A 26,963-nucleotide genomic window follows, 5' to 3' on the forward strand; every position below is an offset into this window, starting at 1 on the left:
AGGTTTAATCAATAAAAAGCAAAATAAAATTATATATTTAAATTTTATTTAAATATTTTCGTTGAATACATTTAAAAATACATCAATAGTTTAAAAATATTAATTACTTTAATCAATATATGTTCCTGTACATATGTGTAAATACATTAAGAGATCTTTATTCGAATACTAAGGGGACAATAAATCTAACCTTTCTTATCTTATCTATAAAAATATTAGCTTAACTACTTAAAAGTTATGAAATTATGTACAATTTACGTTTTCGATAGCGTAAGCCAAAATGGCACATAGCTTCCATTATCTCGGAAATTTGTCTTCAGTTAATATAGGATACCTAAATTTAAAATAGTATTTGGGACGGAATTTATTATGATGATTCATATCGTAAAACTAAATGTCTTTCAAAAACTTAAGCCCGATCACTGCACTATCATCCGTCAAAATCACCCACAATCTATTTATATTACTAGCGTTCCCCAGCGCCATCTGTCAGGCTGATTTGTGAATCTACACCATTCAGGGTGCTCCCCAAACGCATACCAAAAAATTCATTCAAATCGGTCCAGCCATTTCGGAGGAGTTAAGTTCCACAACACTGTAAACACTGAAAACACTTCACGACGAAAACATTATCTAGGATACACGATCCAATTAGTTTGTTCCAATTTCGGGGAAGAAAAGAACCGAAAGTACTCAAAATACGTTGTTTATTCTGTACGTTGTCCATCCGAGTAAGACTCGGATGGACAACGTACGGGTAAATAAATCCTTGACATTTCTTCCTGCTTAATACCGTTGCATTCGAAGACCTTTCGAACACTGCATTTTGCCAGTAATGACTTATGCCTCCGAAACTCGGTCGCTAACTAAAGACTTCATAAAAAGGTTCAGAGTCACTCAGTGGACAAAGGAGAGAGCTGTGCTCGAGTGACCGACGTGTCTGAGCGAGTGACGTAGCTAAAGTAGCAGCAGCTAAATGAGCAGAGCTTAGATAATTGCTGGACGATTGATGGATCCCAAGTTGCTAGGATTGCGACCCCAAACTAAATTCTGAAAACCCATTACTTGATTTCCTGACTAATCCAATTTCTAAGGCACATAGTAGATAAATATACTTATTAACTAGTTTAGTTTTGTTATTTTTCACAAATGCAATATTAAAGGAGGAACTGATTCGCAAAAATTACAAACAGTATTAATAATTTCTTCTATCACATAACTACAGACATGATGATTATATATATGCAATATGAAATTCATCATTAAAAAAATAAACATCAGATCATTATTTTGTCACATCACTGTCATCATAAATATAAAATCAATTCCATTATTCTTAACATCATTAGGCACTTCGTCATTTGTTTTGAATAATTTGATATCTACATATGGGTAGAGATGTATCGCTCTACGCTTATATTCTTCTCAGCATTGTCTGCCTCAGTCTTGTTGTCTTCTACTACTACTACTTCCTCTAGCTTAATCATCATGATGGCACCGATTGAGACTGGAAATAAAGTGATCATTAGAATCCATTAAAATATTGAAGAATTATATGCCATCAATATTAAATTATGGGTTTTTATTATTGTGTGGTTGGAAAGAGGTCACAGATAAATAGCTAAACCGACTGGAATGGGCATGCCGATACGCTTTATCTAATTACACATTTGTTAATCTCAGGCAAGTATTAAAGCCCTGTAGGGAAACTGAAATTTGAAGACAAGAATTATCACTATCCTCCAGTCGCCTCTCAGAATGAGATTGATTAAGACCGTTGTCCTAAACTCTAGTTCCCAGTGTGTCAGTCTGTCCAAGTGCACATTGGTAAACTTAACACATATTTCTGAAAACACTCTGGAGAACTTGTTATTAGGTACACAAAACAGGTAATAACTAAAAGTAGGTCTAAATATAAGTAGATTAAATTTTGCTTTACTTTATTTAAACAATAAACTAACATCATTAAATTTTTAATTTAAGTCTCATAATATATTATAGTCTCTTCTCGAGTGGGTGAAGATCATTATCTACACCCATGTACACCCAACAATAGAATATCATCATAGTAAATAAAAGCTGTATTTGACAGTTTGACTGTTCAAAAATAGGAGCGCTCCGATCGTCACCAAACTTTACAGGATTACTCGCCAGATCAATCCGGAGATTCCCTGAAAGTTTCATTGATCGGTCCACCCGTTTCGGACCTTATACGGAACCTACCCACACACTTTTTCTTTCATATATATACTAGTAGAAAGAAGATAGATAGATAACAAGTTTTGTTCTAAGCTACAACCCAAAGTATGTGTACACAACTTGGAATTAAATTAAACTTTAAATTAAATAGTTCTTAGGAATGCAGATTATCTCACGATGTTTTCGTTTACGTTAGAGCAAGTAATGTTTAATTCCAGAAATCACAGGTCATAGGAAATTAACAGGACAGGGCCAAGTAAGAAGTGAAATCTAGGATCGAACTCGTCCCTCCAAAGTAGACGCCGAAGTCGGATTCTATGGCCCATCATCGCAAGTTAAAAATAAAACTAGTAATTAATACAAGTATACATAGAGAACTCAAAATCCTCTAACAATTATGTTATATTATCAGAAACTCCAGCCAAGATTACAAATTAAAATAACTTACGCGCTAATAAAGCAGCAACTGATATGAAAGGAGCAGGACAAGAATAGTCTAAGAGAACACCAACAGCCAAGTTGGAAGCTACACCGCCAGCTCTGCCCCACCAAGCTCCCCAGCAGACCCCGAGGCCTCTGTAAGAGAAACATCAGATAAGTAATAATCACTCTAGAACGGAAGTTAAATAGTGAAGTGGATACTATTTCTGATCAGAGACTTTTAAATTTAGATCTGATGGCCGATAAGCGCAGTGGGCAGCGACCCTACTTTCTGAATCCAAGACCGTGGGTTCGAGTCCCACAATTGGAAAATGTTTGTGCGATGAACATTAATCTTTTTAAGTGTCTGGATGTTTATCAGTATATTATAAGTAGTTATCTACGTTATGAGAAATTAGCATCAATCATAATTTTCCATGTTCGAAAATCCTCTCTACGAACGGTTCACTTCGATGCAGCAGCATCCTCAGGAAATGTTGACTTTAGAATGAACAATTGCTAAGTGAAAAATTCGCCAATCGCCAAATTTTTCACTTAGCAATTGTTTCACATCTTTTTTGCCCCATTTGCATTACATTTGCTTATGTATCGATAGTAGCCATGAACTTAAGCTATCTAAATTTTAAACTTACCCTAACTTAGCCGGTAAAGAATGCAACAGCAGTCTTATCAGCAGAACATTTCCATTTAAAGATGCTGCATTAAGAGCTGCGGCAGCCGCAACGGCAAGATGAGTTGATGCCGCACAAGCGCAAACGCATGCGGCTAAACAAACACAAGCCAGAGCGCAAGCCAACGCGCAGAGTGCGGCTGCACGTCTCACGCCGTACGCACCACGGGAAGATACCAGAGCGCACGCCGCATTGCCTAGTACGCAGCATGCACCCACAATAAGTCCCGATGTAAATATCTGAAAAGGTTATCATTAGTTATTTTTCTATGATTCTTTTTAAAGAAGATTATTAAGAGATATTTTTTTTTCAAAGTTTCGTATCATCGCAAACAAAAAATACAATTATTTAAATATTTCACTCATCATTATATTTGACAAATAAAGTTGGGCCCATGATTACACCTTGTATAATAATTAACCTTCATATTGACTATAAGATGAAAGATTATATAAAAAACTAGCTGTCCCGGCGAACTTCGTACCGCGCATCATATTTTTTTGAGGAATGTTATTATTTTAATACTTATTATCCTATTCCGGTCTAAGAGGAATCGAAAAAAATCAAATATCATAAAAATTGGTCCAGCCGTTCTTGAGTTATAAATGGTGTAACTGACTTTTTATGTCAACTCAGACGGGAACGCTAACGAACGGGATAAACAGTATCCTATGTCCGCCTCCTGGCTCTAAGCTACCCACCTACCAATTTTCAGCCATATCGGTACAGCCGTTCTTGAGTTATAAGTAGTGTAACTAACACGACTTTCTTTTATATATATAGATTAGGACGATATACTTAAAATTTCTTATTTACTTATGTTGGGACTTGGGTAGTGTACTTTTTTAACTTTCTGCACCATTGCGACACCCTTAACTGAAGGTAGGCCTACTACAAATCACTAAGCTGTTTAATTTCAAATCTCAAATTAGATAAGGAAGGCCCAAAATCAAGAATCAAGACCACTAATTACTTAGTAGCTAATTATTATTAAACGATGGATCTTAAAAAAGAGTAAAATAACTTACCGAGTCATCAATACTTTCGTTACAGCTTTCACTACCATGATGAACAAAGGTAGATGCATTAAATCTCTCAACTTCGCCCCTTGAGTGGACATTGTAGCTCTTAGGCATATCCTGCCACGCGATGTTACTAGCGTTAAAGAGCTTAGCTGTTTGCGGTAGAGTTGTGTTGGCTGTACAGTCTTTTACCTGCATGCGCAGGAGGAGTTCTGGTATCCAGAGATTTAAGCCGAAGCCACTGGAAATTTAAATAGATTGTCAAAATTCCGGAAACCTTTCCATAGCGCTATTGATCTGGATTTCACAATTTTCTCCTGAATTACCCATCTTATTGCTAATTACTGCCACAAAGTCATCATCCTTTTCATGATAATTAGTCAATTAAAGTTCCACTGCTGGACATATTGGAGTTTTATCTCGTGATCTGTAGTAAAACACGGATAAAGGTTCCTATAACACTAGACTAAACAAACTGAAACGAGGCTCAGTCTAAGCGAGACCCGAGGCCTTAATAATTTTAAATAACACAAAGTCAGACAAAACCGTCTTTGTCGAAAAGTCAATTCAAAACGTGTAGTGAAGCCATTCCGGTTCGAATAGACATCTTTTGAGTAAGCGTACTTCACTCAAGCCGTTTTGATTTTCTTTGATGACAAATATTGTTTTAAAATGTGCAATAGCGTGGCACAAACGATTTATAGAAGAGTAGCAAATATCTGCTAGTATATATTCTCAAAGAAACTTACGCAGCCATATTAGCGAAGAAGACAAACAATATTAAACTGGACTTCATAGCGTACATCTTTGAGACAAAAACTTTAAGATCTTTCAACACTCCCACAAACAACGCTTTGGTGCGACTCTGCTCACCACTCACGGTCTTCGACATGAAAATGTTATCTTGAATGAGCTTCTTGATCTGAAATGAACAATATTATAATTAATCAAAATAAGACTACTTTTTATTTTACTATCAAGAAACTCTTAACAGATACTGCGTCGTCGGTGAGACTCTGATCATTATCTGTAGGCCTTTTTCCTACTCATAAAGACCTATCTCAAGAGTTATAATTTACTTGACTAAAGCGGATATCTTACGACTACCTTCGACTCTATCAACAGATCAACTCTTAGGCACAATTCTTTTAATCTGCTAGCGGATTTCCAACAAACGCAGCCAGGCAACTTCAATAAAAGGAAGTGATTTGAAAGTTACTAGGCCATTTATATATCCTTAAAAAAAACAATTTAAGTAGAATCTTCTAAACTTACCTTGAATTCTGCGGTGGACCCTCTATTACACTGATTGATGTACGATATAATCTTCAAAGCTTTATCACTCCGGTTGGTGTCCGAGAGCAATCTGGGACTCTCGGGGAGGAAGAGCACCCAAATACCGGAAACAAACCCTGGTATGCTGCCCAGAGCCAGATATAATCTCCAGGAGTAGATTGGCAGAAGTGTTGTATCACCGGACAGCTTTAATGGGATGACTAGCCACGCGATTGCTGAAGATAAAACATAGTATAGTTAGAAAAAGAAACGAAAGGAATAAATTTTTTGTATTAAGTAGAAGAAGAAGAAGAAGAAATACTTTATAGCACGTAAACATACATTTAGGAAAAGAAACATTCATGAAACAGTTAACAATGTAGACATGCAAAGGCGGCCTTATTGCTGCAAGCAATCTTACAGATAGTACATAAATACATGGAAGATGGTTTAGTTATTGTTTTACCTCGTTGGTCTAGACTCCGAAACATGTACTAGATTTTGAGCCAGTCCAAAAGTTTGTTAAGTCGGTACTTTTGTAGTTATTATGTAAATATATTATGTATGTTGATGTAAGTTTATTTTATTTTATTTTTGACATACTTTATGCACAAACCTCAATCACTTTTAGTGATAAGGCCGCCTTTGCACCCTAGCACCTAAGTAGTGTTATTGTTTTCCTTATGTTTACTGTTTGTGGATTGTCGCAATATAGTTTTTCTATGCTATTTTATGGATTTTTTGTCTAGATATTTGCAAAACCAGCCTAGAGTCAGAAAATTAAACGGAAAATTTTGATTAAAGTTTATAATTTTTTAACTTATATCAAAGAATGTATTTGGGCTTTTGATTATAAAAAATAATAAACATATGCTTGATAATATTTGGAAAAGCTGCAAAAGGGTAAAGTAAGAGTACGCAATGAAGGTTTGTTTAATAGTAATTCATTTTTTTAAGATTTTTCGGCATATAGATAACAATTCATTATTTTATACATATACTAGCGGACCCTGGCCTCGCGACTTCGTTTCGTTCTAACATCATAATCATCTATGCACCTTCTATTATTTTACGTGGTATAGTGAGTTAGTAAGTTGTCATTATTTTAGTTGATACATACATACATGCATCCATCCATAAATCCATCCTCACAAACTTTCGCATTGATATTCGTAGGATGGTACGCATGCATTCGATTAGACAATACATGCTTGATAGTATACTTTCATATAAAAAAAAAGAGTTATTAAAATCGGTTCAAATTTAACGGAGCTGTGAAGTAAAATTTATAACTTTCCATTGGTAAAAGTTGCCATTGGTAAATAATATTAATAAAATTTCTCATTCCATTTCCCGGAGGAAACTTATCGTTTATCGGGATACAAAGTATTCTATATGTTGACCTGGAATATCAGCTACCACTATACCGAATTTTATTTAAATCCGTTCAGAAGTTTTCACGTGATTCCCGGACAAACAGACAGACGGACAAAAATTAAATAAAAATCTGTTTTAGACTCAGTATCGATTATAAAGCATCCCCCGGTAAAAAATTTCGAAATATATTAAATGTACAGAAATCTTCCAGTTACAGTTTTATTATAAGTATAGATATGGTTAAATAAAAACACTTAAATCCAGTGAAGTTTACTGGACAAATATTAAATCAATGCCCAAAATCACAATAAAATTTACAAACGTCACATTTTCATTTGTTGTTTTTTTTTTATTATACAGATTGGTCCATTAATTCAGTTAACGCAGGACTAATTTATAGTGAAATTTAAAAAATAAAGTTTAATGTAACCATTTAACTTTTACCAATGGAAAGTTACAATGAAATTGAAAGTGTAATCTGTAACTGACGTGACGTTTGTAAGCTCCGAAACACTGACCTCCTAATTCATATTGAGTTTACCACTTACTTATTTGTCCAGTCAACCGTTAGCAACTTCTTGACAAGTAACAAATTGCTAATCAAATAGCGAGCTTGTAAAAAGTTGTATAGATTATACGAAGCTATAGGTACTTGGATTATATTTTTTATTTTAGACCCGTGATAAAGTCGGCGTTTGAAAAATCCCGCGGGAACCCTTCGATTTCCTGACCTAGAATTCCATATCCGTCTCCAATTGCTGGTAATCTCGGTGCGACATCGTCAAGATCAGTCCAATGGTTGAACAAGTTTACATTATTAACAAAATGACAGTTAATTTTGAGCAATTTAATATCATTTAATTTAACGACGAAAGAAAAGTGCATACCGCCTTTTGTATTCCACTACTTTCTTCATTTTTTTTTTCTTTGTTTCTTGTACATATATTCTTGATGTGGTGTACAAATCAAGTGTTATAACTCCAGAGAGTTTTCCACAATTTGCTCAAAAGGCATGGAGAGTCTACCAATTCGCACTGCACAAACATTCGCACAACTAAGGCCTAAAACCTTCTTATTCTGTTCTCGAATCTTACGACGTTGTCGCGTTCAACTATCGTCAGTAAGCAGACTTTACAGACAACCAATTTTTTCCATATAAAATACTAGCTGTTGACCGCGAATTTGTCCGAGTTTGTTTTTGTATTCCTGTTAAATAATCTAGTGTAGTTTTTAAAAAATTCACTTCAATTAGGTTTTATTTAGGTGTAGTCCTTAATTACATACAAAAATGGAGATGGGCAGGACATTCACAAAGAGATAGACAGAAAAAATGGAGCAAAGTCGTCACAAACTGGTACCCACGAGATGGAAAGAGAAATAGAGGCCGACCATATAGGAGGTGGGAAGAAGACGACATTAAACAGACCGCGGGACCTAACTGGCGCAGAGTAAAGCACTGGCGCTGGAAGCAGTGGCGAGAGCTAGAGGAGGCCTTTGCCAACAGACAATCCGAAACTCGTGACATAATTAATTAATTATTTAAGTACATAATTTTAATTCAATATTATTGTAAAACCATACCTAACCTAACAATTCAATATATTAATGTTTATTAAATATAAAAGTATAAATGTTTATTAGTGTGTATGAAATGACGTTTTGGAATTAAAGGCTATTTTATTCAAAGTCAAAGTCAAAGTCAAAAATATCTTTATTCAAGTAGGTGGCACTTTTGATGCGTACATAAGAATTACACGGTAGTGAGATGATGGCGATAACCACATTCGTAAACTTAAAACTAAAGCTACGAGGGTTCCAAACGCGTCCCGGTCTAAGAAGAAGCCCACAACAAACTTAGCCGAATGTTTTCTTTTTTTTTTTGTTATCGCCATCTCACAATGTCATTTTAAATTATTAGAAGAGCAACCTGGTTAGAGCAATAATTTACACCCAAGCTTTTTTATCGTTTACGTAGTCCTTTATACTATAATAGGACTTTTCTATAAGCTTACGTTTAATACAAACTTTGAACTTTTTAAGAGACATCTCCAAGATGTCAATTGGTAGTTTATTGTAAAATTGTATGCAATTTCCTTTAAACGAATTATGAATTTTATGTAACCTAGTATATTGCACTGTAAGTTTATTCTTACTTCTAATGTTTAAATTATTGCAGTCACATTTTTTCTTAAATTTAGAAATGTTTTTATGGACGTACATTAAATTTTCAAATATGTACTGACTATAACACTGTCATTATTTTAAAATCTTTAAATTTATCTCTCAATGACTCTCTCGGACCCATTTTGTAGATAGAACGAACAGCCCTCTTCTGCAGCACGAAAATAGTGCTAATATCAGCAGCATTACCCCAAAGTAAAATTCCATATGACATAATGCTGTGAAAGTAACTAAAATATACCAGTCTAGCAGTTTCTACGTCGGTCATATGGCGTATCTTCTTTACCGCATAGGCAGCAGAACTAAGCCTGTTCGATAAATTATTTACATGAGGGCCCCATATTTTATTTTATTTTATTTATATTTATTTTATTAGTCCTTAATTGTTTTGAAATCATAAAACTTCTACATAAAAGGTCCGATTGGAATAAATTAAAAAGTATAATAATGCTATATAAAAACCCTTGATGATAAAACTATTTATTGGAATAAAAATTAGTACTGCGATACTAATGTGACGAACTTTTGTTTGTACCGGCTATATAATAAAATTGAAGAACGCAAAAAGCTGCTATTTCGACTTAACTGTTAAAGTTAGATATATTTAATGAGTACTTTAATTATGAAGTCCTAGTAGTATTTTTTATGTATCATCAGCGCACGCAAAATAATGAATTTTATTGCAATGAATAATTTACAGCATAAGTATGTTACTTTGTATTAGTTTAGCTTTCTTTTCGCAAAGAAATGTTTAAAACCGGTCCAGCACTATCGTGGCCTATTACGTACAAACAAACAAACAAAAAAGTCTTTCCTCTTTAGTATAAATTTCTAAACATTTTACTTCTGAGATTCTTCCTGAAGTATATACCGCGCCTAAAGCGCTGCCCAACAAAATTGAACTTATGTTTGAATCGAAAGCAAACAGTTTCTACTTGACGTCTTGACGCGTGAGCTATCGTCCTGGATTGTGGTCAACATTGAATTAAAAGTAATACATGTTTTGGGGTCAAATTATTTTGATCTATGACCACTTTCTTTTGATGTCTCTTAAAACTAAAACTAGCCTTTTAACTGACCTTGAAAATGTTATTCGAGAAGCATAACGTTGCAATGAGATTGAATTATTGGTTTCTGTGTGCTTTTTTTACAGCAATACCTGCAGGACCTAAATTAGGAAACCATTGCTTCTAACCATAATAACACTTCTCAGGGCATGCATGGAACACGTCCTAAATATTGACGCCCTGTGTCCATCAACCTGACATGGAGGTGTTAAGCCTCATATAACTGTAATTACACCAGCAAACAGGCCCTTCAGATCGGAACTCACCAATGCTGCTTAGCGGCATTGCTGTGCCCTATGAGCATTATCATATTATTCCGCCACTACTGGACACTCTGAGCCGCTTGGATCCAGCGGCGGCTCAGAATCGTGGAACTTGGAACTCCCTACAAAAGACCTATGTCCAGCAGTGGACGTCTATCGGTTGATGTGATGACTGGACACTATCAAGAATGTGTATCAAGAAATTTAAGTTGTCCAACCCCATGCCTCGATGAGCAGGTTAAGCCGTTGCTTTCAGCTACTATACTACTGCCTTACTACTACTGCCATAAGATAATAATCATTAAAGGCCGCTAACCTACGTTAACACAACATAGTGGGTCAGTGAAGTTGCGTGCATCTCGTAGATGCATAATAACAGTGCTTAATCTGGACTTCAGAGCCTCTAAGATCCCCGGCACGGCTAGCATGGACAGGAGACAATTATCTCTAAAAATAAATGAATATTGGAAACTAAATTTGTACCTTACCCGGTAGGATAAGCCATGCTGCCACAAAACTTCCGCCCACTATGTCGAGGTAAAACTGACGCCTCTTGACTCCGACCAGATCTGATAGATAAGTGAACACCAACGTTGATGGGGCACCTGGAATTGAATAAACATGGAGTTAGTTATATATTTTCTCTGAGTAGTAGTGGAGCTTTTTGTGACACTGCTCGTCCGGGAAAGTACTACAACCATTAAATTCGGTTATACGATGTATATGTTATATACAAATTTTAACATATAAGCACATAAAAAACTTTCGGATTTAAAATAACTATAAGTCTGCAAACCGCTCTCAAAAGTATACGTACCAATCAGAAATCCATTGATTGACCTCGCAGCCAATAGCAGCCGGTAATCAGTGACGGTGCTCTGCGCCAGGAGTATAGCGGAGTCCACCAGCAGCGTCATGCTGAGGATGTTTCTCCTCCCTAACACGTCTCCGACGATGCCCCAGAAGAAGGCACTCGCTACACCACCTATAATAATAATAATAAATATTTATTAACCACAAAATTAGTTTTAGTTTTCAACGAATTAGTTTGGCCATCCAAAGGGGCAATGCTGCCAGCATCTTAGGAACTGTGCCTCGCTGCGGTGGTTTCGAGGAGGTTTTAGATTTTATTTAGTTTTAAATAGTTTATTTTAGGTTACATTTATAAAACAATTATTTTAACCACAATAAATAATACGACATAAATAAAACTACAAGAGGACAGAAAAAATGAAAAAAAAAAAAAAAAAATTTAGGCGTATGTTGCTTCGTTGTGGTCAACAGGTCACCTACTCAGCTCTGTGCCGCAGCACCATGACAGTAAATGCCAAGGAATACTACAACGCTGATTTTCAGTAGGGACCAAAGGTCACGCGTTTTCGCGGACCGGCAGCGACAGTGCCATCATAATAGACAACCAGCTGTTGTATGAAAGAAGAGAATTCATCATTATCAAACCCTTTACCTTTACCGGCCCACTACAGGGCATGGGTCTCCTGTTAAAATGAGAAGGGCCGTAGTCCACCACGCTGACCAAGAGCGGATGGGTAGTCTTCACATGCCTTATGGGAAATCCTCAGGCCTGCAGGTTGGTGCACCAAGTATTCCATCACCGTTAGAAAGCAAGTTATATCTAGTAGTTGACTGTTTTTTAACAGTTAGTTTTTCGCCTTATCAGACCTTTTTTTGTAGCTCAATCAAAATTCAAACAGTTCAATACAGGGAAGCAAAGGTCAAAGTTGTTCGTTAAATGGTGTCAGCAGCGTTTTGTACAAGGTAAAACATTAAATAGCCCGTAGTCACGCTTCAATGCGCTTAGAAGTCATCTGGTATGGCGTTTTTTTCAATAGGACCCACAATATTGTAGTTGAGGGAGTCTTTGAAGTTGAATTGATACAATAATTCACATACACATTCAGATGCACACACAAATAATAATAATATAAATGTGATTTCAAGTAATTGCAATTATTAGTAAGGATTGACAATATGTTTTGGTTAATTATATATGATGAAAAGTGAAATATACGTTAATCGATATATATTCATCATTTCTCCTAATAAAGTAAATATTAGCATTGATCTTATTTCCGCACTGGAGGTCCCTATACAAAATTACAGCTGATATTATGTTTGACGGCCGATTGGCGCAGTTTGCAGCGACCCTGCTTTCTGAGTCCAAGGCCGTGGGTACGATTCCCACAACTGGAAAATGTTTGTGTGATGAGCATGAATGTCTGGGTGTTTATATGTATATTCTAAGTATTTATGTATATTATTATTAAAAAATATTCATCAGTCATCCTAGTACCCATAACACAAGCTACGCTTAAATTGGGGCTAGATGGCGATGTGTGTATTGTCGTAGTATATTTATTTATTTATTATTTGAAGGGCGTAATTGTGGTACACAAGTGTTTTTGGATCTAGTATGATACAGTGTTCTCATTCATTCTAATTTTAGTTCTTTAGACACTCGTATTTTACGGTCACACTAACAGCTTTAATCAAAAACAAAGAGCAGCCTGATCCAGTGGCAATAATAGAGAACTCACTGTCATATATGACTAGCTACTGCCCGCGACCTCTGGCTGCGTTAGTTACGGTTTTTTAAAAATAAACAGTAGCTTATTCTACTCTACGTTCTTTCAACTAACTCTGTGCCAAAAATCAAACTGATTGGTTCTTTATTAAATATGGTGTTGGTTATGGTTCTTTAAATTTGTACACTATAATTTAGTAGAATGTTATGCTCTCTAAAATAACTATATTGTTTACCAACATCTTTATATTGTACAAACGTTCTTGCAAATAAATGATTATTATTATTATTTAGGGCGTAAAGTAAGGACAAACAAACAAATACACTTTCGTAATTGCAATATTACTAGCAGTTGCTTACGTACGCCCGGAAAAGCTCCGGAAACGCGTGGAAAGCTCCTGAAGTAACGCTGTGCCGAAAATTAAGTCGACGGCTTGCTTGGTTAGGGCGTAAAGTAAGGACAATCAAACAAACACAATTTCGCATTGATAATATAAGTAAGGATTGCAAGAGATGTCCTGGTACGCCCTTTCCAAATGACCTTGCAGGTTTCAGCCTGGGCACCGGTATGACCCGAGTCAACAGTGGGCGCGATTGTCGCGAATCGATACGTATCGGAGCAATTAACTGCTTGAGCTGATTCAGTTAAACGGTTAATTGTTATTGCCTTACAAAGTTCGCAAACAGACGGGTGCCGGCGGATGTAAGGGCTGGTCTACACGTGCCGGTATATTGTTTATTTTCCGTGTGGAAAAGCGAGATATACACTTAGAGTACGCAGTGCTGCTAAATGAGTTTTTTTTTAATTTCTAACAGGTTATCCCTTAAGTCCCTTAAATGCTCCGGATTCGGAGCGAAACGTGCGTAGATGGTACATTCCCGAGGATCTGTTTGGTGTGGAGTATACGGATTTAAGTAATTATAAATTACACCATACAGATTATGTTGCTGTTCGCGGAGTATAGCAAATTAAGCTTAATTTTCATAATGTTATCCTTTGACTGCTATGTGATAATCATGAAAATTAAGCTGAATTTGCTCCGCGAAAAGGAGGAGAATCTGTATGGTGTAATACATCATTTCTTCAATCTTTATACTTCACACCAAACAAATCTCCGGCAATACTCCACGCACGTTTATCTCCGACACCCTCAAGAGATGTTGTCTTTACAATGAATAATTGTTAAGTCAAAAAGTTCATTTTAAAGTCAACATCTCCTGCAGAGCTACCACAGGCAGGAGACAAAAATTATATCACCCGATTATATCCCCTGACAAGGCATATAATTAACGTGTCCACCTGCTTAAGCGGGCGAACATGGAATAGGAGAACTTTACCCCGGTTTATTATTACACACATATAATATGGATATTATTTCCACTTGTGCGCCAGTGCTCTGAGAGTTGAAGCTATGGGACAAGATAAATTATCCTCTCCCCGGGGAGATAATTGTCTCCAGCCCATGCTAGCCGTGCTGGGGATGCTCCGGTATCGGAGTGAAACGAGCGTGGAGGGTACATTGCTGAAGATCTGATTGGTGTGGAGTGTGTAAAAATCAAATAAATTATAAATTAAATCGTTGAGCTATGATGTCTTGATATTTTTTTATTTATGCAACAGATATGTGATAATATCTTAGATGAAACGGTCTAACCTGTTAAGGTTATGGCAGTTATATTAAAACCCTACACCTAATTAGGTTCTAAGTGACATCGCGTAATGCTAAATCACTTAGCGGCACGTCTTTGTCTGTAGGATGGCAACTAGCCACTGCCGAAACCTAACCTAACGAAACGAACCTAAAGAAAGTAATCTACTAACCGCTCATGAAAGCCATGTTGATCAATCCAGCCTGGTAAGTGGACAGTTTGAGCTCACATCTCGCCGCCGGCAGCACATATGACATCACGCAGTTCTGCACGCCCGTCGTAAAGAATGCGCACGCGCAGGCCCCGAGCACGCTGCGGCTGAAACGCCCGTATCCTGAGGAGAACATAACATTGATCATCAATATTCGTGGGCTTCTGGAAGCAATCTCTTTAGAGATAAGTTGTCGTTGTGCACGTCCTGACCTTTTTATGATGATTTTTAATTTTTGGTACTTAATAAATAAACACAATGCCTCTAACAAAAATACCATAATGTTTTAAAAGGTGTGTGGAGTCCACCAATCCGCACTGGGCTAGCGTGGTGGACTACGGCCTTTAACCCTTCTCATTATGGGAGGAGACCCATGCCCTGTAGTGGGCTGATAATATGGTGGTGAGATATAATATCCGTTCTCAAATAAAAAGGAAATAAATATAGTCCTTCTGAGACAATGTATGACGTAATACCATTATTCCTCTTAACCACATAGTCACACAATAAATTGAGAGCAAAGGCAATACAACTAATACTAGGAAGTAGATAGCGAGATCGTAAAATTAGTGAGAATTATCATCACTCAGGGCTAGGAAAAGACTTATGCAGGTAATCATCCAAGATCAGTGATCCATCATCATCTATGTGTAATACTCTCCCTACGAACCTACGACTGGCAAAATCACTTGATATATTTTAAAACGCAGTTAAATCGTATTATCTATCAAAGACTGGTTGTTTTGTTATGACATGATTTTTTCCTAACGCCGCTAAAGAAGTATTACTTCGATAAGAATTTTCAGCACATTTGTTTCAATGCAATTAGAAGAAGCTGGTTCTTAGCTGATTTCTTATATATTTTGGCTAGCTTATTCCTTAGCACGCATTTGTTTCGGTTTTTCATGAGCCCGCGGGCAACAGTTTTTGTTTTGGGATAAAAGTTAACCTATGTCCGTTTCCAGGGTGCAAGCTATCTCTATAACATGTTTCATCCAGATCAGTGCAAAGGTTGAGCCGAAAATAGGCAACATACAAACAAACAAGGACAATTAACAGCCGCCAAAACAAAGTTCCCCAAGCGTTACTCAGGAAACGTTAAAACGTGTGTGTACTTATGTACACGCGATAGAAGTAATACTTCTTTGGCGTAACAGGATAAAAATCTTTTCAAAAATTGTATCTTTCGCCTTATTCTGCGTTTGTAGAAACAACTACTCTTACAATAGAAAAAGGTATTTAATACATCGACCACTAATAAAAATGTATTAGTGATTGATAATTTAATACATTGAAAGATTCGTTATAACGCATTATCTAGTTATCACATTATCGGAAAACCAAGATTCATCATTAAAATTTGAGATTTTTGATTTTACGATTGAATCAATTAAATCAAATTCAAAGTGTTTCAAACCTTTTATTGAAAAACAAAATTATTGATTATAGCTAACTTCAGGGTGGCCATTTTTGGTGACAGCGCCAAAAGAAGTATAACTTCAATAATAATTAAGTCATCGCGTTTTATCTTTATCAATACTTAATAAAACTGTAACTGGTAGACTACTGTCATACGCATTGTACACATATATTGTTAGTAATGTGTGTAATGCGTCATACATAGCAATGCTTACGCGATTGAAGGTTTCAAATATTGGATGATTAAAGCTAAAAGAGCAAGAATAGATATACTTATTATACGCCCACATCTCAGTCGTTATTTAAATAGGTTGAAATACTTTCTTTATTTAATATCATAGGTTTGTATATAGGTGATATATACTTTACTTTTTATATTTGGCACTTCGAATACGAGTGAAAAATTTTACGTTCGGTATCTGAATTTATACCCCCTGCACTGGTGGGAGAAGTCTGTGGGCTCACGGGTAGCTTCTCGAATTATTTAGGAAGGAGTAAACTATGTAAGCAGAACGATGCGTCCCGTAATATATGTTAGCGAAACAGCAGGGCACTACTAGTAGCAAATGGGGTTTAATTTACTCATGCTTAATTTTTTATTGAGTACTAAGGTACCGTTTATGCCACAAAGCTACGACCCTGTTGCGGTAGAACATAAATTGAGTGAGAATCATCAACGGTAAGGGGGAAGGGGGGAAAACTAAAGACAATAACGCCTGAGATTATAATATTTACATTCGTGAGCAGTTGTGTTTAATAAACCCAAGCAACTAACACAATATTATGTGATCTGATGATCAGATTGGAATGTTTAAGATCATCCTATAAGGTTTCAAATTTTACATAAAGTTCATATAGGCCTATCACAGGCACTTATGCAGCGTTCATACATATGTTAACTGAGAGGTTATTATGTTACCTAGATTCGTTAACTTAAACTTAAAGCTAGCTAAACGCGTCCTGGTCTAAGAAGAACCCACCCATAAACTGAGCCGGGTTTTTTTTTGTTGTCAACATCTCACAATGAATAAATATTTTGCTATGAAGTTAGGACATGCTATTTTATCGTGTATGTTATTCTTGATATTATAATACGAATTTTCTGTAAGCTTTGTTTTTATATAACCTTTTTAATTTTTTTTGCCTATTACGGAATTCGCTGTGTGTTTATAAGTGCGAGGTCCCGCTATTAGGGAATGGAAAAATTCTGAATTTTCTTTAATATGGTCTGGTGGTAGTTTTTAACCGTGGTTATTTACCTAATGAACATAAAACTAGAATAGTACCCTAAAAAAAGTCACAATAAATTTCTTTAAAGTAGGCCTACTTTATATGACGGCCGACTGGCGCAGTGGGCAGCGACCCTGCTTTCTGAGTCCAAGGCCGTGGGTTCGATTCCCACAACTGGAAAATGTTTGTGTGATGAGCATTAAGTGTTTTTCAGTGTCTGGGTGCTTATATGTATTTTCTAAGTATTTATGTATATATAATTCATAAAAATATTCATCAGTCATCTTAGTACCCATAACACAAGCTACGCTTACTTTGGGGCTAGGTGGCGATGTGTGTATTGTCGTAGTATATTTATTTATTTATTTACAACAGAAACTCAGTATTATATCATTATTCTCGTAAAAAAGGTTGTCTGTAAGAGATTGCTTGCGGAAATAAGGATGCCTTTTTTATAGATAAATAGATAAATAAATAAATATACTACGTCAATACACACATCGCCATCTAGCCCCAAAGTAAGCGTAGCTTGTGTTAGGAGTACTAAGATGACTGATGAATAATTTTATGAATAATATACATAAATACTTATAAAATAAAGATAAACACCAAAACACTGAAAAACATTAATGCAGAAACATTTTCCAGCAGTGGGAATCGAATCCACGGCCTTGGAGTCAGAAAGCAGTGTCGCTGCCCACTACGCCAATAGGCCGACAATTGAAAAACTTATAATGGCTTACCAAATACAAGCATTGTATAAGTAGAAAGGAAAATTGTTATATATTATATCTTGCGTGTTTTGTGTTCTTTTTCTTCATCTAATGCCCCCAATTAAAACTCGCTCTTCTCTAACGCAGGAAAGAGCGCGAACTGTATGTAGCTTTAATTCCAAGTCTGTATAAAATCATTCATAATACCTTAGACTCTTCTGAATTGTTGAATCGAATAAACGTAAACGTCCCGCGACCAATTCCCAGACACCACTTGCAAAATATTTTCTCATCTCATTTTTCAAAAAATTATCTCCAATTAATCGTATAGCAAATAGTAATAACATACTGACCAACCCTTGCATTGATATCTTTCACGATACCCTAGAAAGTTTTATTAAGAAAATTGTATGTGAATTAAATATTAACTAGACCAGTGCAACTTCGTCTGCACCAAATCGGTTATTACCGGAAAACACGAATAAAATGACATTTTCTAAAAGTCGCCCCCGAAACTTCCTGTATACTAAATTTCATGAAAATCGTTGGAGCCGATGTAAAAGAATTGCTCGTTTAAAAATATAGGATAATAACCTATCATTATTGTAAATTCTATCATAAATTTTAATTTAAGTTTTATATTACTTATCAATCTATATATATAAAAGAAAGTTGTTTTAGTTACACCATTTATATCTCAAGAACGGCTGAACCAATTTTTATGATATTTGATTTTTTTGGATATCTCTTAGACCGGAATAGGATAATAAGTATTAAAATATAACATTAATCAAAAAAAAAAAGATTCGCGGTACGAAATTCGCCGGGACAGCTAGTCTGTCTGCTTCATTCATATTTACATTATTATTTTTAATAATTTGATTGTAATACTAACACGTAATATATTTATTCAAAAGACTCACAAAGTCTTATGAATAAATAAATAAATAAAGTCAAGCTATAATACACATAAAAAAAGAACAATTACTTTTGTCTGTCCATGGCTACGTAGCTATAAATCTTGCGAGCTATTTAGCGGTTAGGCCAAGGAATACCGGCCCGGCAGAACAATGCAAAAACACAAATAAGGCATATTGGTTTACAACTTCAATGTGCTTCTCCCCCGATTTCTGACGTCATCCGGACGAGGATCCTTACCACGGTCACGGGGGCGTTCGGACTAAACAATGATAAGTCCAAAAGTCCACCAACACTCAGATTAAGGTCGAACCGAGCCGAAGTCCGAGCCCTCGCAGTAGGCACCCTCGGATCGACGTCTCCGCTTCTGAGTCCCGGACTGGCCCAAACATTGTTAGGTATTGTGTTTTTTCTGTTAAAGAATTTTCAGTACCGACCCGGAGTGAGGAAATTGGCGGTTTGAACCCCGTGCCTCGTACATAGTGTTAGTAACATAGCGAATAAATGAATACAGTTTTATTGTACACCAAAGAAAAAATCAGTTATAGAGAAATAAACACGTTAGCGACGACGACTTCATTTTATATCATCTGCATACCCTGTGCATACACTCTATGCACGCCACTGCCCTTCTCAATGCAGGAGGAGACCCGTGTCCTGTAGTCAGTCGGTAATGGGTTGACATGACGATGATTAGTATAAACCAAGCATCTTATAGGAACTTAGAAAGTACCATAAAATTTGTTACAAATTATAAAATTTAAACAAGTAATAAAAAATACCATAGCCCGTCATGTCCCTCGTGAATCATAAGAACAAATATGCAACTCCAAACCACCAGGAAGAATTTAAACCTGTCCGGATGACTTCGAAGTGGTTTTTGTGAAGATTTTCGGCGAAAGTGTTTAACGGAAACCAGTAAGGTACCCTTAGTACGAGGTTTCCTCATTCGCAATCTTAAAGTCGCTTACGAGTATTTTAATACTGGCGTGGCTCTTGACCGGTCGTATGTAACTACGTATATTTCATTTTGGTCTTAAAATGTTTACACTATTTCGTAATTTTTACTGTTAGGTCGTTAAAATATGAAAACGAAAACAGAAATAATGAAAGAATTATAAATAAATTATAAACATACATAATGGTTATTTTTCATATGACACTAGCTGTAATTCGTCAGTGTTTATTACGGTAAAGTTTTTATAAGCCTATATGCACTGTTAGTCAGTGCCTATATGACTCTATTTCCTTCCAACTAACTCTATGCCAAAAAGTACTATTTGATTGGTTGCTCAGTTAGTGCGTGAAGGAAGGACAAACAAACAAGCTTTTACTATTAATAATGAGAAATCTGTTGTACATCTCACAACATCTCTAACTTAGAGGTTAATAAAGTAAAATAAACAAAAAGAATTTATTTCATTTTAAAACCCTCCTAGCTGTGACTAGCGTAACTTGAATGAATGTTTTATAATCTACTAGCGTACCCAGCCCGCTTCGCCGGCCTAGATTTTGCTTTATTTTATTTAAACAATAAACTTACATTATTAAATTTTTAATTTAAGTCTCATAATATATTAAATCATTTATTTCTCTCCGTATCCATTCTCTTCTATTCTCTTCTCGAGCGGGTGAAGATCATTATCTACACCCATGTACACCCAACAATAGAATATCATCATAGTAAATAAAAGCTGTATTTGACAGTTTGACAGTTCAAAAATAGGAGTTCTCCGATCGTCACCAAACTTTACAGGATTACTCGCCAGGACAATCCGGAGATTCCCTCAAAGTTTCATTGAAATCGGTCCAGCCGTTTCAGAGCCTATACGGAACATACCCACACACTTTCTCTTTTATATATATAGATAGATAGATAATGCAAAGAAATATTAAAAAGAAGACAGATTGATTTGTTGTTCTCTAGAAACATAATTCTAGGAACTATAGAAATGTCAAAAGTTGTTTCGGCAGATTCTACCGAGAAGAGTCGACAAGAAATCTCAGCAGTTGGTCTATTCAACATCATAATTTTTACAATAATCATTCTGTCTTGTTTATTGTACATCTTTTCAAATTAAAAATTTATGCCTAGAACGTAGTGTTTGTATCCTCATTGCCCTAGAGGGTTTCCAATGATTACGGGAATTGTTTCCGATGATGACGTAAACATGAAAAATATTCCGGTCAGTTACTGGCGGTTGATTAGTGATAACAAAATGATTAGCTAAGCATTTCTCAGCATATCGCATTTGATTTAAAAACACGAACGTGATCATTCCTATTTCATTATATTAAATAACTATGTTGTTACGCTGATGCCAGCGGTATTTTATCTTTATCTATTGAATAGTCAGTGAATGGTAAAGAAAAGTGCCTAACTTTCTTCTAGAATTTATTGGGTTACAAAAGTTATGTTAACTTATTAATTTCAAAAAACAAGTCTAAACTTTAATTCTTGATATATCTCTAAAAGTATGAGAGATGGCTCATTCGATTAGGAATGACGTCTGAAAAAATGTATCGAAAGTATGTTATATTAGCACATAAAAAAATTAGAATTGTTATTAGCAAGTAATAATGGAAAAAATAGCATTTTGCTATTTGTTAATGACCCAAAATCTAATAATATTTAAGATATTTTTAAAAATGATCCTTAAATGGGAAGAAATTTCAATGACTTAATAAATTCCACTCCTAAAAGTTTATCTCTATTATTTATAATTTCAATTTAGCGCTTGTATGTGGGCAACGCCGCTTGAGACTGTAAATCACACAAAATTATTTTTTTACAAGAAAATATATATTTAAAAATTAGAATTAAAATGTGTAGTCAGTTTATTGAATATAATTATTAATTAACACACACTCAAACACAAACACACACACACACATACACACACACACACGCACCCCTACTTAATCGTTTTTTTTTATTTTTATTTAGTGTTTTGTTGCTGTTGACCAGTGAGGCCTCTTCTTGATACTTTGATGCTTACTAGGTGTCCACAACGAAATAAAATATTATGATTTCATTTTATTAATTAATTAACTAGCTGTCCCGGCGAACTTCTTACCGCAGATATTTTTTATTTTTATTTTATGAATGTTATATTTTAATACTTGTTATCCTATCTAAGAGAAAACCAAAAACTCAAATATCACAAAAATTGGTCCAGCCGTTCTTGAGTTATAAATGGTGTAACTATGTGTTAGTTGCACCATTTATAACTTTCTTTTATATATATAGATAACTAGCTGTCCCGGCAAACTTCGTACTGCGGATCATTTTTTTTAATGAATGTTATATTTTAGTACTTAGGTATTATCCTATTCCGGTCAAAGAGGAATCCAAAGAATCAAACATCATAAAAATTGGTCCAGCCGTTCTTGAGTTATGAATGGTGTAACTAACACAACTTTCTTTTATATATATAGATTATAGTCATATAGAAAGATTCCATCAAAAACGTACCTCATAACTGACCTAGAGTAATTGAATCTCACATTTGCTTACCTTGACTTACCCTGAACTATATAGCTACTATATATACTGTAGCTTCACCTTCGCCTGACCATTACACGCGTTATTAGTGCTTTGACCGGGACAGCAAACAGTTTACCCGCTTACAGCGAATGACATGTAAACATACGAGTACGAGCGAAAAACAACCGACGCGACGCCATCCAGTAATATTTATTTACAGATAGTTTATACATCGTGTAATTGAAAACCGAAATAATATTTCACAGGCTTTGGAAGTACATTATGAAATGTCTCTGGGACTTTTCTTTGGAACCGAAAACCTAATAGTTTTTAGTTAAAACACTGCCATAGTTTTTACTGAAAAAAATAGGTCTAACATCACATGCAAAATTAAAGTCATGTGACTCCTGTCATTTTATGAGGTAGGTACGCGTCGCGTAGCGTAGGTACTGTGCCCGTGTCGGTCTTTTACCTTCAATAGGGTTGTCATAAGTAAACACTTAGAATGTTTTGAATTCGTTTGTATGGAAAAATATGCTTATTTTGATTTAATATTTTTACAGGGTGACTCCTTATGAAATATACTTATGCATCCTTCAATATTATATCGTAATTAGTGTACATGTTGTACAACCTTTGTAGTTTCTTTCTGCATTTGTGCGTTAGTTTTTATGTGATTGCCGAAGGGATTCTCTGACCCCTAAACTACCACCAAGCTTAAGATCTCCGAATCGAAGCTTCGATCTCTTACTCTGTAAAACGGGATTTACGAGATAAAAATTAGCATACTTATATGATATTACAGACTACCATCTAACTCTGTCCTAAATTTCATCCAGATCTGTACTGACGTTCTGGCGCGATTGAGTAGCAAATATCCATACCAACTTCCAAAACGGATCTCCAATTTTTTTTAAATAAAATATAAACATGTTACTTTGTGATAGTTTAGCTTTAAAAGGTTAAGAAATGTCTATCATAATATTGGTATTGATATAGATATATCCATAGAAAGACAGCTGTTGCCGTTGCGAATTCATCGGCGTTTTTTTTTAATTAAGTTTTAAAATTTGTTATTTTAAACAGAACGCCAGTCAGCGCACGCAACTGTGCACGCCAATATCGATTGACCTGTGCAGCCGTCCATAGGTAACAAAATATGTTTAAATAAAGATACAATATGCAGCTTTAACGCCAAAAATAAATCTCTAACATTCGTATGTTAGAGATTTATTTAAAGTAAAGTATGATATAAAGAAGTAATAATAAAGATTAACGAAATTAAAAAACAAAAATTAGGAGATATTTTGATTGCGTTTGTCATCTTTATTGGCAAATAGCCTCTATAAATTAAAGTCAAAAATATCATCATTCAATAAGGCCCATAGGTGGCACTTTTGATGCACAAAGTGGAAGGAGGGATTGAGGACATAACGATTGTTAGTAAACTTAAAAATAAATTTTTTGTCCTAAATTTATAAATGAATTTAAGCTTTAACGTCGTAGTAATAGCTTTTGTCTTTATTATATTAATTTTTCATTAATTATAATAATTAATGTTTTTGGCAGAATAATTTATTATTTTTGAATAAAGCAATAATACAATTACAAAATGTTAAGTCAGTTAGGAGAAGTATATCAAAAATAGATCTACAGCCGTCCGTATAATTTATACCGTATAACTTAGATCAGTGTATATCTTGGAAACAACTTACAAACGGAATAAATACGTAATGGTTTCCTCGAACTAACGCCATCTATTAGCAATTTACCATATTAAACTCACCCGCGGCATCCAGAGCGGTCTCGTAATCGGCCACTTCTTGCGAGTCCTGACTCTCCGGGCCCCTGTGGGATGCTGGAACAAAAAGGAGGACTACATTCCGAGGAATAGGACCTGTTTTGTCGCTTGCTGTAATTTTACAGCTATAAATATATTTATATTGTTGTACACAATACAGTGATGGGTTGAGACCACTGGATGCCCTTAGCAATCCGCACCTGTGGGTTTTCTAGTTCTCTAATAAACTGTAACTTTCAAGTATTTAAAAAAAAACATCATTTCTGAAATATTATTGTTATTACTGATGGTAAAATATTGCCTGTAATACTCGCTGAGACTTTATTCTTTAAGTGAAAGAGTATATGAAATCGATTCAGTTTGATGGCCTATTGGCATCGACCCACCTTTCTGAGTCCTAGGCTGTGGGTGGTCCCATTCGGGACAGGAAAGGACCAGCCAGGACAGGAAAAAAATTGTTATGTGATGAACATGAATGTTTTTCAGTGTCTCGGTGTTTATTTGATTATTATAAATATTTAAACAAGTAACCGCCAAAGGTTTTGACAAAAGGAAACGATGATCGAAGTACGTTACTATTATTTTCCCCTCCAAGTAAAGCCTTAGCTACGATTTCACCTAGTGTTCAATAAAGGTACCTACAGATATAACGTAAGTATGAGTGTTCCTTATTTAACCAAGGAATCCCAAACACGGAAACACTGAGGTGATTTCACGGTCTCCTACCACCAATTATGAAGTTCATGAATTAGTAAAAACCATTTATTGCTTGTACAACATTTGAATGCGATAAGTTGATAGCGATTTTATCGGTGCAACTACGCATTGATAAGGGAGTTTTTTTCGTAACATTTGCATTGAAAATTGAAAACAGTTAAATGAATTAATGCTAGCTGTTTTATAATGTATTTAAAGGAATACGATTTTGGGAACTAAAAATAACTCTTTGGTTCTCTGGGTTTTCAATCTTATGTTACTGCATCGTTTGTCTAGTGGTTAGCATGATTACTGCGGATCAGGAGAGCCTAGGTTCGATACCTGGGTTGGACTAAAAATTGTTGCGTATTCAAGTTTTCTATTAAAAATACATAGGTAGCTTAATATCAGTGTGATTATACATTGTCGTGATAAATTAAAAAATGATTGAATGAATGAATGAATACACTTTTATTGTACACCACATAAACATATAGTAAAATTATGAATAAAAATTAAGCAAAAAGTATACAATTTTGCGGCCTTATCGCTACATAGCGATCTCCTCCAGGCAACCAAAGGCGTTAAACACAGCTCAAGAAGAGAAGTACATATATATTTGCATATATACCTAAATATACATATATAATATATACATATAATAAACTTACAATATAATATATAGTTACTGATAATATATATTATACCTATAGAATTAATATCACTAATACATATTTTCTACTTAGAGTTACGGTAACTACACTCAACGGCAGAGGGCTAACCTATTTATAGGGGGGTATGGCACATCATCGTCAATCAATTACCGACCCACTATTGGGCACCCTTCCCATTCTGAGAAGAGATGGCCGTAATTCACCACACCGGCCAAGTACGGATTGGTTGACTTCACATGCCGTTGAGAACATTATGGAGAACTCTGAGGCATGCTGGTTTCTTCATGATGTTTTCCTTTACCGTTAAAACCATACCCCTAATCTACAGGGTTTTATTCAATCAGAGTTCCAAATACCCTTGTACCGTTTCTTTGTATATGGTATTAACAACAAAATATTTAAAAATAGAACTTATAAAAAACACACTTGAAAAAAAATTACGTGATATAACTTTTTTTTATCTTTAACGCGGCTATGGATGATATTTTTTTTTGTGTTATTTTAAAATACACTAAATTATGAAGCGCAGATTATATGAAAACGTACTGTAAACTATTGGAAAATTATTGTGGCCCTGCTGGTTTTGTTAACATATATAACAATTTTTTTCTATTTTTTTTTATTATTTAAAACTACACTATTAATTATAAAATACAGAAGCCTACTATGAAAAACATTGCATGAAAACTAACCGTAAACTATAGGGAAATAAATTGCATCTCCAAAATACCTAATCCCATTGTTTTTGTATATATATCGAGTAATAATATTATTTAAAAAAAAAATCATTTAAATTTTTTTTTTTTAATTTTTAAATTTTTACTCTACAAAATATTTTCCTAAATTCACTTACGAGTCATCTCCTTAGGAGCAACTTTGCACCCCATTTTGCACAACACAATCACCACCTCGACCGACGCGCATCGACTACCTTATACTACGCTTCGCTATGCACTGCCGTTACTTAGAGCTCTTTCCTATAAAGAAAGGCTTTTGTACACAGCGTAGGTTGTATGTAATGCACTTACTTGGCTTGCTAGAAGCTACGCATAAGTTTTCTTAGCAAACATCTAGGCTATATAACTTTTCCTGTTGAATACAAAGGTTTAGACTTTTTTTGGTATAT

The 26,963-nt window shown here is 35.2% G+C and overlaps 1 protein-coding gene across 1 annotated transcript; it reads right to left on the reverse strand.

Moving 5' to 3' along the window:
• Positions 1-590: 590 nt before the first annotated feature.
• Positions 591-26,779, reverse strand: LOC120626889 (synaptic vesicle glycoprotein 2B-like). The gene is made up of 11 exons (XM_039894672.1): positions 26,691-26,779; positions 24,453-24,524; positions 14,861-15,022; positions 11,314-11,481; positions 10,985-11,101; positions 5,609-5,844; positions 5,083-5,255; positions 4,340-4,574; positions 3,273-3,550; positions 2,648-2,775; positions 591-1,507 (listed from the first exon to the last, which is right to left on the reverse strand). The coding sequence occupies exons 1-11, from the start codon at positions 26,722-26,724 to the stop codon at positions 1,383-1,385; spliced, it is 1,728 nt and encodes a 575-aa protein (XP_039750606.1). The 5' UTR covers positions 26,725-26,779; the 3' UTR covers positions 591-1,382.
• Between the last annotated feature and the right edge of the window lie 184 nt (positions 26,780-26,963).

This window comes from Pararge aegeria, chromosome 10, assembly GCF_905163445.1.
Source record: "Pararge aegeria chromosome 10, ilParAegt1.1, whole genome shotgun sequence".
Classification (NCBI taxonomy): domain Eukaryota; kingdom Metazoa; phylum Arthropoda; class Insecta; order Lepidoptera; family Nymphalidae; genus Pararge; species Pararge aegeria.